Source organism: Podarcis liolepis (genome assembly GCF_965112155.1).
Source record: "Podarcis liolepis genome assembly, chromosome: 6".
NCBI classification, from domain to species: Eukaryota; Metazoa; Chordata; class Lepidosauria; order Squamata; family Lacertidae; genus Podarcis; species Podarcis liolepis.
The window spans coordinates 3,321,213-3,336,945 of NC_139559.1; the positions used below are offsets into that span (position 1 = coordinate 3,321,213).

Sequence of the window (15,733 nt, forward strand, 5' to 3'; positions counted from 1 at the left end):
CCGCGAGAGGAAAATAAAGGCGAACGAACCGCCGCCGCCTCAGTCCCCTCAGCCGCCGCCGCCTCCTTCTCCTCCTCACGGAGCGGTTCCTCTTCCCCGCAGCCTCCGGTCATGGGGCCTCCGCCGCCCGCTCAGTTACCACAACAAGAGCTGGGCCCGCCTTCGTCGTCGTCGTCTTCTTCCTCGCCTTTTCCTCCAGCCGGGGCGAGCCAGCGGAGGGGAGCGACTCGCGGGGTGGGGGTGAGCGAGCGAGCGAGCGGCCTTGTTGGGTTGTGTATTAGTGGCGGGGGGGGACGGTTTCTCGAAAGTACGCATGCGCGGGGGTGGCGGGGGGGTTAATGGAGTTTGGGGACCCCCCTCCAATGTTAGGGACACCCTCCCTCTCCTCAGATAGGCCATAATATTCCAGTAGCGCCGTGCGCGGGTTTACAGAGCCACAACAACAACAAAGGTCAGTTCCCGGCCCCGAGGAGCTTCCAGACTTAAGGTGGGAAACGGGCGGGCAGGAAGAGCAGGTGCAGCTCTGCTTCGTTGCAGGTGGAAGCAGGGACGGGACTGGAGGAAGGAGCCCTGGGGCTGAAGAAGGGCAGAGTGAGGGGGGGGGTCGTAGCTAGGAAGACACCAGCCTCTGTGCCTTTTGGAGGGAAGGGTCAGCGGTGTCGCTGGGCGTACTGGGCATGCAGGAGGCTCCAGGATCAACCTCTGGCATGAAAAGGATCCGGTGGGAGGTGTTGGGAAAGACCTTTTCTGCCCCTAAGCTGCTGCTGCCAATCAGAGCAGACCATTTGAGACAGTAATCATGGCTTGGAATGAGGCTGACTCCCATATTCCGTTGCCAAGAGAGAAAACACACAGAGAACTCCATCGTTTCTCTCCCCTTAAAATAAACGTGAAAAACTTGGAGCTTCCCGTAGTAGAGGAGCGTATGGGATTTTAGTGCTATGAACTCTGCTTGCCCTGTTCTCCCCCTTCAATCCTCACTTCTTCCATAAAACTAGGTTAAGCAATTTCTGCACCTGTTTATTCGAAGAGGGTTCCCTGAGTCTTGGATGCAGTAAAAGCAACACAAACAACCTCAGCCACACAAACAGCATTTTAGCCGCTCAGGTCTTACTTGAGCCCTTGGCTATGTGCAGAAGGCTTTCCGTTGATTCTGCGTGCTCACTGTCCAGAGTGCTGATGGGCCGTTTCTTTTCTGCCTGGAGAGGGAAGGGCATGAGGGAAGAAAAGTGCTGGAGCTCTGGCTTTGTGCCCACCTCCCCTGAGAAGGTCACATGGCCTTGTCCTGATTTGACCTACTTGGATGGAAGCACTTGGCCCCAGCAGAATGGCAGCCTGCCCTGTTGGCTTGCCAAATTCCCAGGCAGATGGGCAAGCACAACAATCACATTAAAAATAAATCTTGGCATCCCTCCGGCAGGTGACGCGAGTAGGGAACGTCACTTGAACAAGGATCAACAGTAAGCTTTATGAATTAAGTGAAATGGCAGGGATGAGGCTATAGTCAGAAGGTTGGGGCCTCTAAGCTGTTTCGTTTCAGTGGCCCTCCTTTTGAAGCTGGGGGGGGGGGGCGTAATTTTAGTATGAGAAAGCAACTGAGAGATGCCAGGGCATGTACAATGAAGAACTCTGACTCAGCCATCTTCTGAAAATGATGTGATGTTTACATAGGACCATCACTGTTGTGGTGCTTTACAGTGTACGGTAGCCCAATCTTTCCCAAAAGGCATTTGAAATTTAACAATGTAAATGACAAAACAGAAACAAGGGCATGCTTCAGTTTCCCAGATGTAAAATGTAACCAATAATTATGTACAGTGGTGCCCCGCAAGACGAATGCCTCGCAAGACGGAAAACCCGCTAGACGAAAGGGTTTTCCGTTTTTGAGCTGCTTTGCAAGACGATTTTCCCTATGGGCTTGCTTTGCAAGATGCAAACGTCTTGCAAGTGTTCCGATTTTTTTTCGCTCCCCCCCTTTTTCTAAGCCGCTAAGCCGCTAATAGCCTTTTAGTCGCTAATCCGCTAAGCCTTTAATAGCCGCTAAGCCTTTAATAGCCGCTAAGCCTTTAATAGCCGCTAATAGCGCTAATCCGCTAATAGGGTTGCTTCGCAAGACGAAAAAACCGCTAGACGAAGAGACTCGCGGAACGGATTAATTTTGTCTTGCGAGGCACCACTGTATCTAGTAGGCCAAGATGAGGACATTAAGGTGCTGTGACTTTTTGTTCTTCAGAACAAAACACATACTTCAGAAATCTCAGAGCTGCTGTAGAAAGCGTTCATGTGGTCTTACCAGCTGAGCAGTTATCAGGTCTTTCCCCCCACCTCCTTGGCTTCCATTGCTATGGGGCTGGTGCTCCCAGATCACTCGTCTCACCCCCAAATACATTTTCCCAATAGCAATCGAAAAAGTGACAACTGTATTTAGAAGATCAACAGAGGAATGGGGTAGAGCAGGCAAGATGCTTTATTCTCAGGTTTTGAAAGGTCACCCCCAACACTTCTGGAATTTGGATTGTAACGGTGTAGTTTCCGTCGCCCAAGTGGGAGTATTCCAGGCCTTATAGCAGAGTGGCAATTTACTGGTCCTGCTTCCCCCCCCATACCCACTGCTTTGCCTGGCTGGAATATATAACTGAACCCTGGCTTTGCCTCTTGCTGGCCTGGGTAGAGCATATAAAGAAGTGGGGGGGGGGGCAATGTACTAGCCCAATGTACAAAGGTAAAAGTTACATGAGTTTCTCTCTCCACTTTTGCCTCCTGAAGGTTGCCCAGAAGGCAAGGCGTCCCTGAGACTGGAAAAGGTTCCCACCCCTGCCCTTGCATCATGCAGCTCACTTGATTAAAGCAGTGTACTAGTTCAGTGGGTAAGTGTTGGGCAAGGTAAATGCCATCTCCTTTATCAGGCATTTGCAAAAGTAAAAGTGTCATGCACTGAATCCAAGATAAACTGTGTCAGTAATGAAACCTCAAGATGAGCTGGACTGTGTCCTGAGCCTTTTTTTAAAAATGCAGACAGATTTCCACTGTTGTTGCAATAATTATACACTCGCATTAGCATTTAAGATTGTGGTAATAATCTCTTCTTTAAACATTGAAACTGAAAACAAGTCACAAGTGCTCTTTAAAGGTTGACGTTGACATCTAGGAATCTAAATCTTTTCCTGTACTCAGAATAGGGCTGGTGCCTAAAAGTAGATTTAAAATGTGGAGTCTTGTCCCACCATCTCTGTGCATGTGTCCATTCACTTCCCTTAATCATGCAATTCATTATTCCAGGTAGCAACCTCTTCTTGCTGAAACTTGAAAATTGCTAGTGGATGTGACTATACCAGTGAGATGCCCATGGGCAGGACTTCTGCTTCATTTGGCCCTCCTCTGCTAGGCCTGCCATGACCGCATTCTTCACCAGCGTCCCCAACTGGATTCAAGATGCAAAGCAGGAGGAGGAGGAGACGGGCTGGAAACTAGTCCCCCGCCCCAAGGGCCGAGAAAGCGAGAGCCAAGGGAAATGCCAGCACGAACCGTCAGGAGCCTCCTTCCCCAGTGTGGATAAGCTGAGAGCAAACCCAGAGCAGAGACCGTACGGCTGCCCTCAAGTGCACTGTGGCAAGGCCTTTGCTTCCAAGTACAAGCTCTACAGGTATGTAGGGGGGATGGGTTGGAGCAGGTATGTTCAATGTCCGGCCTGGGGGCCTAGTTTGGCTCACCGGTCAGTTTAATCCGGCCCCTGCTGCAGTTTATCACCTTGGGCAAACTGCAAAAAGAAGCTCAACAACTTCAACCCTATAAGGTCAAAAACTTTGGTTGGCCCTCATGCATGTTCACTTCATCAAATCTAGCCCTTTCTGAAAATAGTTTGGACACCCCTGGGTTGGAGCGTTGGGCTAGGATGGAGCAGCCTCGGGTTCAAGCTTGGCCATGGAACAGGTTTGTTTTAGAGCAGTGTTTCCCAAGCGTGGGAAGGATAACTTACACTATGCGGCCATAGGTGAAAAGTTTGGGGCTGCTGGTGAAAGGCAACAGACCTCGCCACACAAGCCTCCATAACATCCTCCCCCCAGGTCCCATTTATGATCTGAATGGTGTAAGATGTGTGGATGGGTTTGGCAAATGCCAAATTCTTCGCTCTCCTTCACTCCTATAACTCTTAAAACTGGGAAGAGGAGAATCTCCTTGCCCAAGCTAACCTGCCCAGCTTTTGTGGTGCTTGTGGTGGAGGCGGGGGCAGGGACACAAGTAAGCTGCTTATAACCTGCGCTTCTTTCCCCCGCAAGGCACTTGGCCACCCATTCTGCCCAGAAGCCCCACCAATGCATGTACTGTGAGAAGATGTTCCACCGCAAGGACCACCTTCGCAACCACCTGCAGACACATGACCCCAACAAAGAAGCTCTCCACTGCCCAGAGTGCGGCAAGAACTACAACACCAAGCTCGGCTACCGGCGCCACCTGGCCATGCATGCTGCCGCCAGTGGCGATCTCAGCTGCAAAGTGTGCTTGCAGATGTTTGAGAGCACCCAAGTCCTGCTGGAGCACCTCAAGGCCCACTCCCGGAGGCCCTCGGGCAGCGTGAAGGAGAAGAAGCACCCGTGCGACCACTGCGACCGCCGCTTCTACACTCGCAAAGATGTGAGGAGGCACCTGGTCGTGCACACGGGCCGGAAGGACTTCCTGTGCCAGTACTGCGCCCAGCGATTTGGCCGCAAAGACCACCTGACCAGACACATGAAGAAGAGCCACTCCCAAGAACTGCTGAAGATCAAGACGGAGCCAGTGGACATGCTAGGCCTCCTCAGCTGCAGCTCAGCCGTGGCAGTGAAAGAGGAACTGAGCCCCGTCTTGTGCATGGCATCCCGGGATGTGATGAACAGTAAGAGCTTCCCTGGGATGCTGCCAATGGGCATGTATGGGGCACATGTCCCCACCATGCCCAGCTCAGGAATGCCCCATTCTTTAGTCCCTAACCCTCTGCCAATGGGAATGAGCTACCCCCTGGAGTCGTCCTCCCCACCACAACCTCCCCCAAAGTACCAGCTTGGATCTACCTCATACTTGCCTGACAAGCTCCCCAAAACAGAGGTGGACAGCTGTTTGGCAGAGCTCCCTGGAGGCCTGTCCCTGGTTCCTGGTGAGCCATCCTCGTCCTCTCCTCAGCCTATCACCCTGGAGGAGACTCTGCTCTCCAAGAGCCCCGCTCTGCTTTCTGAGGCTCTCTGTGCTGCTAACATGGACTTCTCCCATCTCCTGGGCTTCCTCCCCTTGAACCTCCCGTCAATCAACCCTCCCGTGTCCTCGGCGGGTCTGGTCATGGGCTATTCACAGGGAGAGACCCAGTCACTCCTCACCACTTTGCCACCGCAAGAGGCGCCAGGAGCTGCGACCTCCCTTGGCTTCGGAGCACTTCACTCGCTGCCCTCCATGTTCTCTCCTGGCTTGGGTGCAACCACCTTGCCACGTTTTCACCAAGCGTTCCAGTGAGGCAGCTGGGGAAAGAACGGGACTTTCCTTCGGCGTGTGGATTGTGTACGGCAAGGGTGCCCAGATTTGTTCTCCTTCCTACCGTAGGCTGGGAAGGCTTGAGGGGAGGAGTGCCTGTGTGGACTGGAGCTGCCATGCGGACTTTGATGTGCGCCTCAGTCCCAGACAGTGTGTAGGTTGCAGCAAATAGAAATTCAGGTATTTCCCCAACCTTGTTTGTTTGGTAAATCAGGCATCACACTGACCTTCCTTGGGGCTTCCGTCCTCATTCCACTTTAGGAGGTGATTGAATCGGGGGTCTGCCTCACGTAGGGCACAACATTTCTTCTGCATTTCAGCGCCTCAGTCCACGGGGAAGGCTGGAAGAGCCTGTTGTCGCCCGCTGCCCTTCCCACAGCACCTCTGCTGGTTGCGCCCACACAGTGCTGAGTGCGTGCAGAGTCAACACTTCCTTTCTTCAGAGCCGCGTCATTAAGACTCATTCCAACCAAATCGTGTTTACGCACCCGCAAAAAGTCTTCCCACCCACCCCTCACCCCCACCATTGCAAATCAGGAAGCGCCAGGAACACCGTCCTTGTTTCTGGCGCAGCTCGCACACTGTTTACACAATGGAATCGGGTCGCCCTGATTTCACTTCACTACTTCCATTTCTTCCCCTGTGGGGAAAGCAAAACTGACTATGGATTGCTTTTGCCAATTTAGCTGACTGCCCTGTAGGTCATGTTCCCTTAAATCTCAGCGTGGGTCAGAAGGGTCCTGCAGCCCAAACAGCCCGGCTTGTTTTTCTGTGTTTGTGTGCACTCTTTCCCAAAGCATACGCAGGGATGGAGGGGAGTGGACCACGACCTCACCTGTTAATGGAAGCTCGTTGCTTGAGGGCTTCTCCCCACTTCTGTGGCTTACTTAAGTTCAGCACTGAGGTCTGCCACAATGCCTTGCAATTGACACTTAGTCCTTGGCTTTGAAGCACAAAGGAGCTTGCTGAGAGAAGCCAATGCTTCAGCCCAGCAGCAGCAAGTCCTGAGAAGAAGCTTCCTTCTACCTCACCCCAATGCTTGTTGGAGGAAGCCATTGGGCTGTGCTTTGCAGTAGCCACAGAGCTCAATATTTCAGCCTCATAGGCATTGGAGTGGGCTTGCCCAAGCCGTTCCTTTGCCCAAAGGACTAGGGCCACAGTCTTGCTCTCCCAGTGGCTCAGCAAGACTTGTGCCACTTGCCTCTTGAAGGAAGTTTAGTAGCATTTGTGGGTGGCAACTTTGACCCAGCTGTGTTGTGTTCTCAATATGCCTTCGTACCCTTGTTCCTGCGCTATGGGTCTGCTTCCCACAACTTTCTGTGCTCTTTTGTCTACTTGGGACCTTGCATTCCTTTGTAAGACCCCCTGGGCTTTCTGTCCCCGCCCCCTCTCTTGCACAGCCAGTTCCTAGCGTTTCCCCTGTGTTCCAGGAATGTGTTACCCAGTTAAAATGAGGGCTGCTTCGTAGTGTTTTCTGTGATCTTGCACCCATACAGTAAACCAAAGGGTGGGGACATGCAAAGAGTGCAGTGGCTGTCCGGGTTGCTGTCTGCTTCTGCTGTGACAGTTCAGGGTCCTTGCGTGCTTTGTCTTCCAAGGCAAGTTGATGAACTGGGCCCATTGGTGCTTCCCAGTTGCTCCTGGGTTTCTGCTTCTCCATCATGCATTTGCGTGCTGGGTTTGCTGCTTCCTTTCTCCCTCTTGCTTGGATCCCACTTCCTTTTTCCCTTCCCATTCCAGCAAGCTACTTTCCTGGACTATTCTGTCTCTTATCACAGCAAATACCTCATGAAGTAGGTTCCCTTCTTCCCTGTCCTTATGAACTCGCACTTGGTAACCTCGTTTGGGGTCAGTCTGCCTGTGTGGCACTTCAGGGTATCTTCACGAGCCCCAGATGTTCACTTCTTCATACCTCAGATATATACATACATATATAAATAAATATATGGGGTGGAGTAGGGGTTAAGACAGTAGGATCTGTTTCTCTTGCTTGCCTGCGTATAAGCCTACCTCTGCCTTCATCCTAAGATGTAGTTAGTGGTCTCTCTGGAGCCCCTTCTGCTTCAGCAGATACATAGCAAGTTTGTTTTCTACTTGTTCCAGTTAGTTCCAGTTTGCTTTTAAGGTCTGGGTTTTTCTCCCATTGCCTTCCAGTGTTTAGATGCTTTCAGTACAGGATTCCCCCTCCTGTCGCAAGGCCAGGCTTTGTAGGCTTAGCTAGCCCTTCTCTAGCTGGAATTTTTTCATATCAGTTTAGTATTTTGCATTATACTTACCTCAACAATAGCATGTGAAAGTGAGTTCCACAAGCCATGCTTCTTGATCTGTTTTTAAGACGTTGCCTTTCTAATTTCAGCGAGTGCCTTGCGCTGGGTAAATAGGAGAGTGTCTGGGCTTCTCCTTATCATTCAGTATTTTTAAATACCTCAGTTGTGTTTCCTGTTCCTCTCTTTTTCCAGAAATTGCTGCACAGTCTCTTATGCAATCCTCACCACATCCCTACCTCGACACTTGTGATAAATCTCCACACTTCTGCCTTCTTCAGACTTTTGAACGTAACTGATCCACGATTTTCTCAGTTTGAGTTGCCTTTTTGTTGTGTGACTCTTCCAGTTTTTGGCAATTCCTGCCTTGTCTGTTGCCTGCTTTACTGCTTCCAGCCTTGAGTTTTGACAAAAGTCTGACTCGGGAGAATATTTCAGGCTATAGCCCTTGTTCTTTTGAATATGACTCCATGACTTGTGTTTCTTTGCTCTTATTACCTAACCGAAGATATAGGTAAGATCTCTGTGCCCTCCAACCCCACCCAGTAATTCAGAGCCATCTTGGACCCCAAGCTTAGTATTCACATTTATACCAAAATATTTATCTGCTAATAATTTGGGGTGGGGCAAGAACTTGAGTGAGAACCATCCACTGAAGCCATGTTCACATGTTACATATGTAAGATTTGCCATCATGTCCCTGTGTTCTTCAGCCAGGATGCATTTTGCAGGAGGAAAAAGCACAGAGCTGCTCAAACTGGGCTGAGGAGGAGAAATGTTGCAGAATCTTCTGTCCCACTACCAGGGCATTCTCTCTGTGCAGAACTAAGTTTTCTCTGAAGTTTTTTTTTTTTGGGGGGGGGGTACTTCCTCCACCCCTTTTAGCTTTACTCAGGAGTGAAATTGTCTGAATCCGAATCTGCTTGGCAGGTAGCCTGGTCATTGTCACAACTAGGCAGTGGGAAGGAGGCAACACTTAAGATAGGAATTAGCAGGTTCCTCCCCTTGGTGCCTAGCCCAGAGATAGTGCTACAGTAAAAGGAAAGGGTCCATCATTCTCACTGCTCGTCAGGACAACTTTCAGATTACCTTGAAAAGTTAGATGAGCTGATTATCTTACCTAGTAGTTGTTTATCCTTATCCCATTATTACACTTAATGACAACTAGTTCTACAAACTTGTAGCCGGTGGAAATAAGGATATTTTCTTAGTGTTAAGCTACTGTAAGTGAATTTCATTGAGGCTCATATTATTTGGAAAGCTAAACAACTGGTCTGTATTCACCCTTTCCAACTGGCATGTGGTTTTTTTTTAAAAAAAATACTTCAGTTGTTTCCTTCCTTTTGATCCTAAATGTGGCGTGTTTATAGGGGACTTAATTTCACGTGACTTGTTTCATAGTGTGATGCCCATTGTGAAGTAGAATTGGGTCTAGGAGTTAAGGAGGTTTCATTCCTCCTCGCAGAGAAAATTCAGCTTTAACCAAGACCATTCCTTCATCTCCCCCCTCCCCTATTTTCCTAGAGCTTACAAATGATTCAGGTCATGATGAGGTGATCTTGCCACAGCCATGCTCTGTTAAATGCCGCTTGTATTCTTGTGTAGTCCAGTCTGATATTTACCACCCTTTCATGAACCATTGAAGGCAAAAGGTTTTTCTTCCTTTACGGTGTGGCAGATGCCAGTTCATGCGGCACAAAGACTGGCAGGATCACCTGTTGAAGATTTCTACCATGTCAAAGGGGGGATTGGCTAAAATGGCTGCAGTTTGTTGGATCCTCTTGGCCATTTGATCACCCTTGGTGTGCCTTGTTAGCCTCCCTCTTGAAGAAGCTGGTACTTAGACCCTTTCTAGCTTTAGTGATGCCAGTGTTACAGCACCCCAAACATTTAGCTTTGTGGTTTCTTCCTGTAGCAGTTAGCCACCTGTCTTATGCCGAATGCTACAACATCGCAGCTCTCTGTGTTGGACTCTTTCCTATTGACCAAGCTGTTTATTTCCCTTTTAGTTAGCAATAAGCCCAATGGCTTTATTTTACCAGCACTGACCTCTTCTCTGTAAATAGTAAACTCATCAAGGGGCAGGGAGGGTTGTACCGTCCCTTCCTTTCACTGGCACATCTTAAAACTCATAACCCATTTTATTTTCTGACTGACATTTTATTTTCTAACGCGCTCTTCTGTCCCAGAACGCTTTGCTCTCCCGTCCTTTTGTGTTCAGATGATGCCTTTGCAAGTTCTTTTGTTTCTTGCCTTGTTTTGTGGGGTTGACTGTCCCCAAGAAGAATGTGTCCTTCACAGCAGTGGAATTAAATTTTAGAATACCACTATTTCTAGACTTGCCCATTAGAAAGGGCGAAAGCAAAAAGTTGTGCAGCCTCCTGGGATTAAAAGGAAGAGGGGAAAGTTAACATCTTTTGGATTAGTGTTACGTAGGAATCTTTGCTTAAGTAGTTATGCCAGATAAAATGAATGACTGCAAGTGCAAGCTCCGTGCAAAGAGTTAGACCTACAGTGTGTTGTCTACATGTGCACTGCATGCTCCCCTTCCCTCTGCATTGGTGGTCCTAGCAGAAAGGTCCCCTCGACTGCCAGATCTTAACAAAAATGGTGAAAATAGTATGTGATCACAAAGTGGGAGTTTTGTGGCCGAGAGAGTGAGTACGTATGTTGTTGAACCCTCTGTGATTCTGGCTTGGTTTGTGTCTTTCTGCATTTTTTGCAACAGCTGTTTCCTTGGGACATCTCAGAGTGCTTCCTCTCACCATCCACCCAAAGAAAGAAATGTTATGTGTTGTGTCAATGAACTAAGTATCTCTCTGCTGTTATCCATGGCTGTTTAAACTGACCCCTCCAAAAAAAATCTAGGTAGTCTGGAATGGCTGCCTTCGCCTTTCCAGTTTTAGTGTGTTCTCAACCTCTAGCGAGCATCTCGTTAAAACTCTGGGTTTTTGCTTAGTCTTAATAACTAAGAGCTGTGGTTTGTTTTGTTTGTTTTTAAAATTGAATGCTTTGTAATGTGTTTTAACCAAGGTTTTACCGTACCTGCTAAACAGGATGCTTTTGCCTTAGAGCAGGCTGTGGGGCTATACCCCCCGCCACACACACACACACACTTTGTGATCTGCCACCTCAAGGCGCCAGCCATCACTCCCATGTACCTGCTGCTGCTTGCGATGGTGGCCACGTTCTCATAATTTCATTGTACTTCTGTGTGCATATAAAGGATGGTAAGGGAACAGGGCAACTGCTGTCACCCATGAGAAAAAGGGGGTGATGGAGGCATTGCAGGAAGGAAACAAGACTTAGTGGCCTGCACCTCCCCAGAGAGGAACTGAAGCCTGTGGGTGCCTGCACTTGGCATGGCACGTGCCCTGGGTCAGACAGCTGAGCTCTGGTTGCTCCTGCAAAAGCCTTAATAGCATACACTGTGACTCTGGTGTGCTTTGTACTGGGCAGGGTGGGGGGCAGGGAACATGGGCAGAGGACAACATAATCTGCCTGCAGTGGGGCACGATTCTTGCTTTGGAATATGAGATTTGGGACAGCATCTAGGAATGCTGTATTCCTAGTCATTTTTCACGGGAAAGTTTCCTGTTCCTCTGAACAGCACAAGAACTGATGGCTTGAACTCACAGGTGGCCCCTCTGCCTGAGAGTGTCTGTCCCGTGACTGTGTTTTTGCTCTCCTGCTCAGGGCTGTGGTCTTAACAGCTGAACTTTCAAGGGCTCATTTGGAATTTCTCCGACCTTGCACCTTGCAAGAGGGAGCTGACCTCTTTGGCTCACCTGAGCCGTACCTGCCTCGTCTCCCAAGCCTGCCCGCCTGCCTGCCCTCCGCAAGAGCCACCAGGGCCCTCTAGGCCTGAAGCTGGGACTTCTCAAACAAATCTAGCACTTTTTCTAAATACAGCAAATAACCTCCTCTGATGAAAAGTATTGTAGGACTTCTTACAAGTCCAGGTTTTTAAAACTAAAGATTGAAGTGCCATTAGGAAGTGTACAGTTCATCATTGTTCAGTTAGCTTTTCTTTTGTCTTACAGAATTAAGTCCAAAATGAAAGAGGGTGTGTTTTGTTTTTTTTTAAAATGAAAATGCTTATTAAAAATGTTTGAAGTATAAGCTATGCTGTTTGTTTGTGGGAGTGGGGAACACCTATGAACAACGCAGGTTGTATGTACTCAGGATCCATATTCTCTATCATCCTGCTGGAGCCTCTGGCTCTTCCCTAGAAACCTATCCCAGGGCTGTAGCATGGGTTGCCGCTGCCCGGGGCGAGGCAACTGTTGCACGTCAGTCCCTTCACTAGCCAGCATCCATGGGGGGGGGGGCGTCCTGTTGTCCGGGCAGCCCAGGACCCCCATACACTGTCCAGGCTCGCACCCTGGGGACGTCACTTCAGTGCTGCCAACACAACAAAAATAATGTGGGAGGTAGCAGGTCCGAGTTACCATTTTCGGCTGCCACAGCAGGTGCTGTGATTCTCCAGCGGTTTGACTCCCCCCCCCCCCGAGGTGTACTCTTATTTCTCTTGAAAGAGATGGATGCCGGCCACAGCAAGCTGAGTGTGTGCTACTATGAAACAAGCACCTGCAAATGGAATAGTGGTTCCTAGATAGACTTCTATGTAGAGCGAACATATTTAGTGGGCTTAAGAAGCCTTTGTGAATTGTTAGCTGGAAAAGTGTAAGACTGGGGGGGGGGGCGGGATTGATTGAACAAGAGTGGAGGAAGTAACTTGCTGCTTCAACCCTGAACAAACGAGTGCTTAGAGGGGTTGGGACATACAGCAACATTTTGTTTTTGGTCCTACTTGTTTATATTTAAATGCCAGTGACATGGAATATAACAAACTAATAAAATTACTGTTGATAAGACTTATCTCCCTTGCAAAGAATAAGAGATCTTCCCCAAGTCTTGATTCTCTTTTTGGGACTTGAAATACCACCTTGAATGACATAAGACCTTTTCAAGTTTGTGCTGGCGGCTGTGGCAGGGTCAAACTTATTCCATACATTTAAAGGCAATATTTAAGAAACTAAATGGTAAACCCAACACTCCATATATGGTTTCAGTGAGACAGAGACTACTCAGAACCTCACCCCTTCAAGGATAGAAGCAGTAGGGGCTCCGGTGGGAAGAAGACCCACCCAACCCGGAAATGGAATGAAGCCATCAGGTAGCTTCAAGAATGGCTGTCCTGCAGGGAGAAGATGGGCATTCTTCCTCTTGCCAGCTCAGACGTCCATGGCAAAGTTTCCCTTCTCACAGAACATAGTTTCTGGCAAATGATGTGATCAGAATGATTAACAGCAGAGCAAATACAAGTTATGTCACCTGCAACTTGGAAACCTAAGACAGCTCACCCATGGCTAAAGGTGCACAATCAAAGACACAATGACAACAACAGCATATTTATTTACAGTTGGGCTCAAACAATACATTAAAAAATACAAGAAACATAGTGGAAGGCCAGGGATAGAGCAGTTCTGGTTGGAAAAAGAAAATCATGGAGGGGGAGAAAGGACTTTGGGAATAAAATCAACATTGCACTCTTCTGATCATTATGTCAGCGCAAGACTTCCTACTTCCCACACGGAACAATCCACCCTCCTCCCTGCCCTGCTGTTCTGGGGTTTCTCCCAATTCATCAGAGTGAATTGCAAGGGCGCATTGGGTGGGGGAGCCTGTTGCACTAGCTGGAACTCTTCCATACCTCTGCTTCTGCTGGTGCGCAGAATTAGTAGACTCCAGGCCCTAGCCAAGTACCCTAATGGTAGCTCAGACTAGAGTTCACCAAGGGATCCATAGCAAAAGTAGTAAGTGCCATGGCTCCCCCTTTGTCAGACCTTGATTCATGGCTGGCGTGGCTTTGGCATGGGGGGCAAGGAAGCAATGGGTGGGGAGAGGAGCAATGCACAAGCAAGCCCCTCATTCCCTGTGAGCCTGCAGGCTAGTCTACCCCAGTAGTTTCCTGCAGTTACCACAGGGCAGGTAAATTAAGACACACATAAGAGGCATCATCATTGATGACAAATACATGTTTAACGATCTTAAATATGTGTTCCCAAAGAGATTAATTTTCCATGGAAAAAATGCCCCCCCCCCGTGCATGCCTCCCTTCCCCCACCCCACCCATGGCATACCCACTTTTGCCGGAACAGCTCGTTCATAAAGCAGAAAACTGCAACTAGACCATTCCACAATTAGACCTAATTTTCAGCAATTGAAAAAAATAATAATAATTCCAGTATTGTAATTCTGATTACAAATAAGAAAGTTTCTGTTTATCAAAGGAAGTGTTTACAACCGTCTCCCAGTAAATTGATTCAGGCTCGTTTGCGATGCGCAGCGCACTACGAGCGGGAGAGCGGGGTGCTCCTGCCTCTGAGAAGGGAGACCGAGATCCATTGTGCTTGGCTAAAATATAATTTGATAGTATAACCTTGGTCTTGTGACTACGTAACCTAGTTCACATAGAAGTCGAGAGTAAAGCTGCCAATGCACTTCAATTTCTGGAGGGAGAGACAGAACTGAACAAGTGAGAAAAGCGGGTCGGCCAAATGTGCAGGGAAAATGGGGTAGGAAGGGAGAACAATTCCTTTCTTTTGACATTGGGGTCAGGGGAACAGAGCTCTCCCAGTTCCCTCCCCTCACTTGCACATTACAGCAGCAGTTCCCAACATCTGAGCCATGGACTCCTTGGCACATGAACAACAGAGCACGTTTTCCAGTCTCTAAACCTCACCCAAATCCCAGTGTTGAGAAATCCCCTGGGGTTCCCCCAGGACTTCCAAGTAGCCTTCCTCCAGTTTGCAGGCCCGTTCCATTTTTCAGCAGGCAGTGGTTCCACATCATCAGTTTATCGTGGTTCAAAGCAAGTGAGTGTCCTAAGACAATAGGTGTCTGCCACCGTCTGCACTGTGACACTCCCAGCATCAAGCAGCCCAGGGCAGGCAGTCTGAGAGCCCTCCGTGAGAAAACTGCACTTGCCGGAACTGGAGCATGATGAGGCGGCAGCAGACCTTCTTTCTACCGTCTTACTCCAAGCAAAGGCACAGCAAAAGGCTACGCTGTGCGATCACCAAAGGATGAATCTTCCCCAAACTCATTCGTGAATTTGTAACCATTGCAATCTCCTATTATTGTCATTACAGAAAATGAATTAGACGAAAAGGGAGGAGGGAGAAAGATTACTCATTGAGGGGAATGTGTCTCGGCTAAAAAAGAAGAGAGAAAATAAATCCCTTATAACCAGAATAGGATAAAAGTTAAAATGCAAAGTATCTACACACCCTCCCCACCAAGAAACCCGATTCCACGGACGCTGTGCCAAAGGTTACATTCCAAAAAATTGAACTATTTTTATTCCTTGTGTCCCCCACTCCAGCCGGGTTTTGTTTCCTTGGGAGAAACAGGAGAGCGGGGGAGAGAGAGAGAGTTCCCCACTTCCTTCCTAGGAGGAAACAGAGGGGACCAGCTGCTTTGTGCCACGTGGCGCCAGAGCATCTTCAGTCTATTTTCACAGCAGCGTAAATCTTGCGGACAAACATGTAGGCTGCATAGAAGCCAATGGTCCCCGTCAAGAGCCAGAAGGACAGCACCATGAGAGCTGTGTAGCCGAAGTACAGCAAGGAAGGAATGAACTCGACAATGTCCAGCTGCAAGAGAGATCAGAAGGAGGTCAGGGCAGAGGAAGCGTGCGCCAAAGCCTCTGCAGTAGCCCTCCTAACCCAAGGAAAAGCAGGGTGGGAACCTCGCTTGGCCTCTCACCTCAACCATGTTGTGTATCATGGAACATCCACCAGGGCCAGGGCCTTCTCAGTGATGGCTCCGACCTGGTGGAATGCTCTGTCCCATGAGACTAGGGCCCTTCAGGATTTAATCTCCTTCCGTCGGGCCTGTAAGACAGAGCTATTCCACCTGGCCTTTAATTCAAATTCAGCCTGATCTTTTATTTCCCTTCCCTT

At 48.9% G+C, this 15,733-nt stretch overlaps 3 protein-coding genes across 5 annotated transcripts in view; 1 reads left to right on the forward strand and 2 right to left on the reverse strand.

Annotated features, from left to right (window-relative positions):
• CCM2L (CCM2 like scaffold protein) overlaps nucleotides 1-15,733 on the reverse strand; it is an 881,881-nt gene that overhangs the window by 762,496 nt on the left and 103,652 nt on the right. The window lies entirely within an intron of this gene.
• PLAGL2 (PLAG1 like zinc finger 2) lies at nucleotides 102-11,885 on the forward strand. 3 transcript variants are annotated; one of them, XM_083507563.1, is made up of 4 exons: nucleotides 102-240; nucleotides 2,767-2,867; nucleotides 3,280-3,643; nucleotides 4,278-11,885. In XM_083507563.1, exons 3-4 carry the CDS (start codon nucleotides 3,393-3,395, stop codon nucleotides 5,479-5,481), a joined length of 1,455 nt encoding a protein of 484 aa, XP_083363689.1. In that variant the 5' UTR covers nucleotides 102-240; nucleotides 2,767-2,867; nucleotides 3,280-3,392; the 3' UTR covers nucleotides 5,482-11,885. The 3 variants fall into 3 exon arrangements, with proteins under 3 accessions (XP_083363689.1, XP_083363691.1, XP_083363690.1); XM_083507564.1 differs by having other exon boundaries at nucleotides 126-234; XM_083507565.1 differs by lacking the exon at nucleotides 2,767-2,867 and having other exon boundaries at nucleotides 112-240.
• TM9SF4 (transmembrane 9 superfamily member 4) overlaps nucleotides 13,162-15,733 on the reverse strand; it is a 31,877-nt gene continuing 29,305 nt past the window's right edge. Inside the window, exon 18 of the mRNA XM_083507437.1 lies at nucleotides 13,162-15,424. Within this exon, the coding sequence (XP_083363563.1) occupies nucleotides 15,275-15,424 (150 nt within the window). The 3' untranslated portion in view covers nucleotides 13,162-15,274. The remainder of the gene's footprint in view (nucleotides 15,425-15,733) is intronic.

What these genes read in the sequence shown, in the direction of transcription:
- PLAGL2 (XM_083507563.1), top strand. Translation starts at nt 3,393, where the DNA reads ATGACCGCATTCTTCACCAGCGTCCCCAACTGGATTCAAGATGCAAAG. An exon ending in TCCAAGTACAAGCTCTACAG is followed by an intron (nt 3,644 to 4,277) that starts GTATGTAGGGGG and finishes TTCCCCCGCAAG; the next exon opens with GCACTTGGCCACCCATTCTG.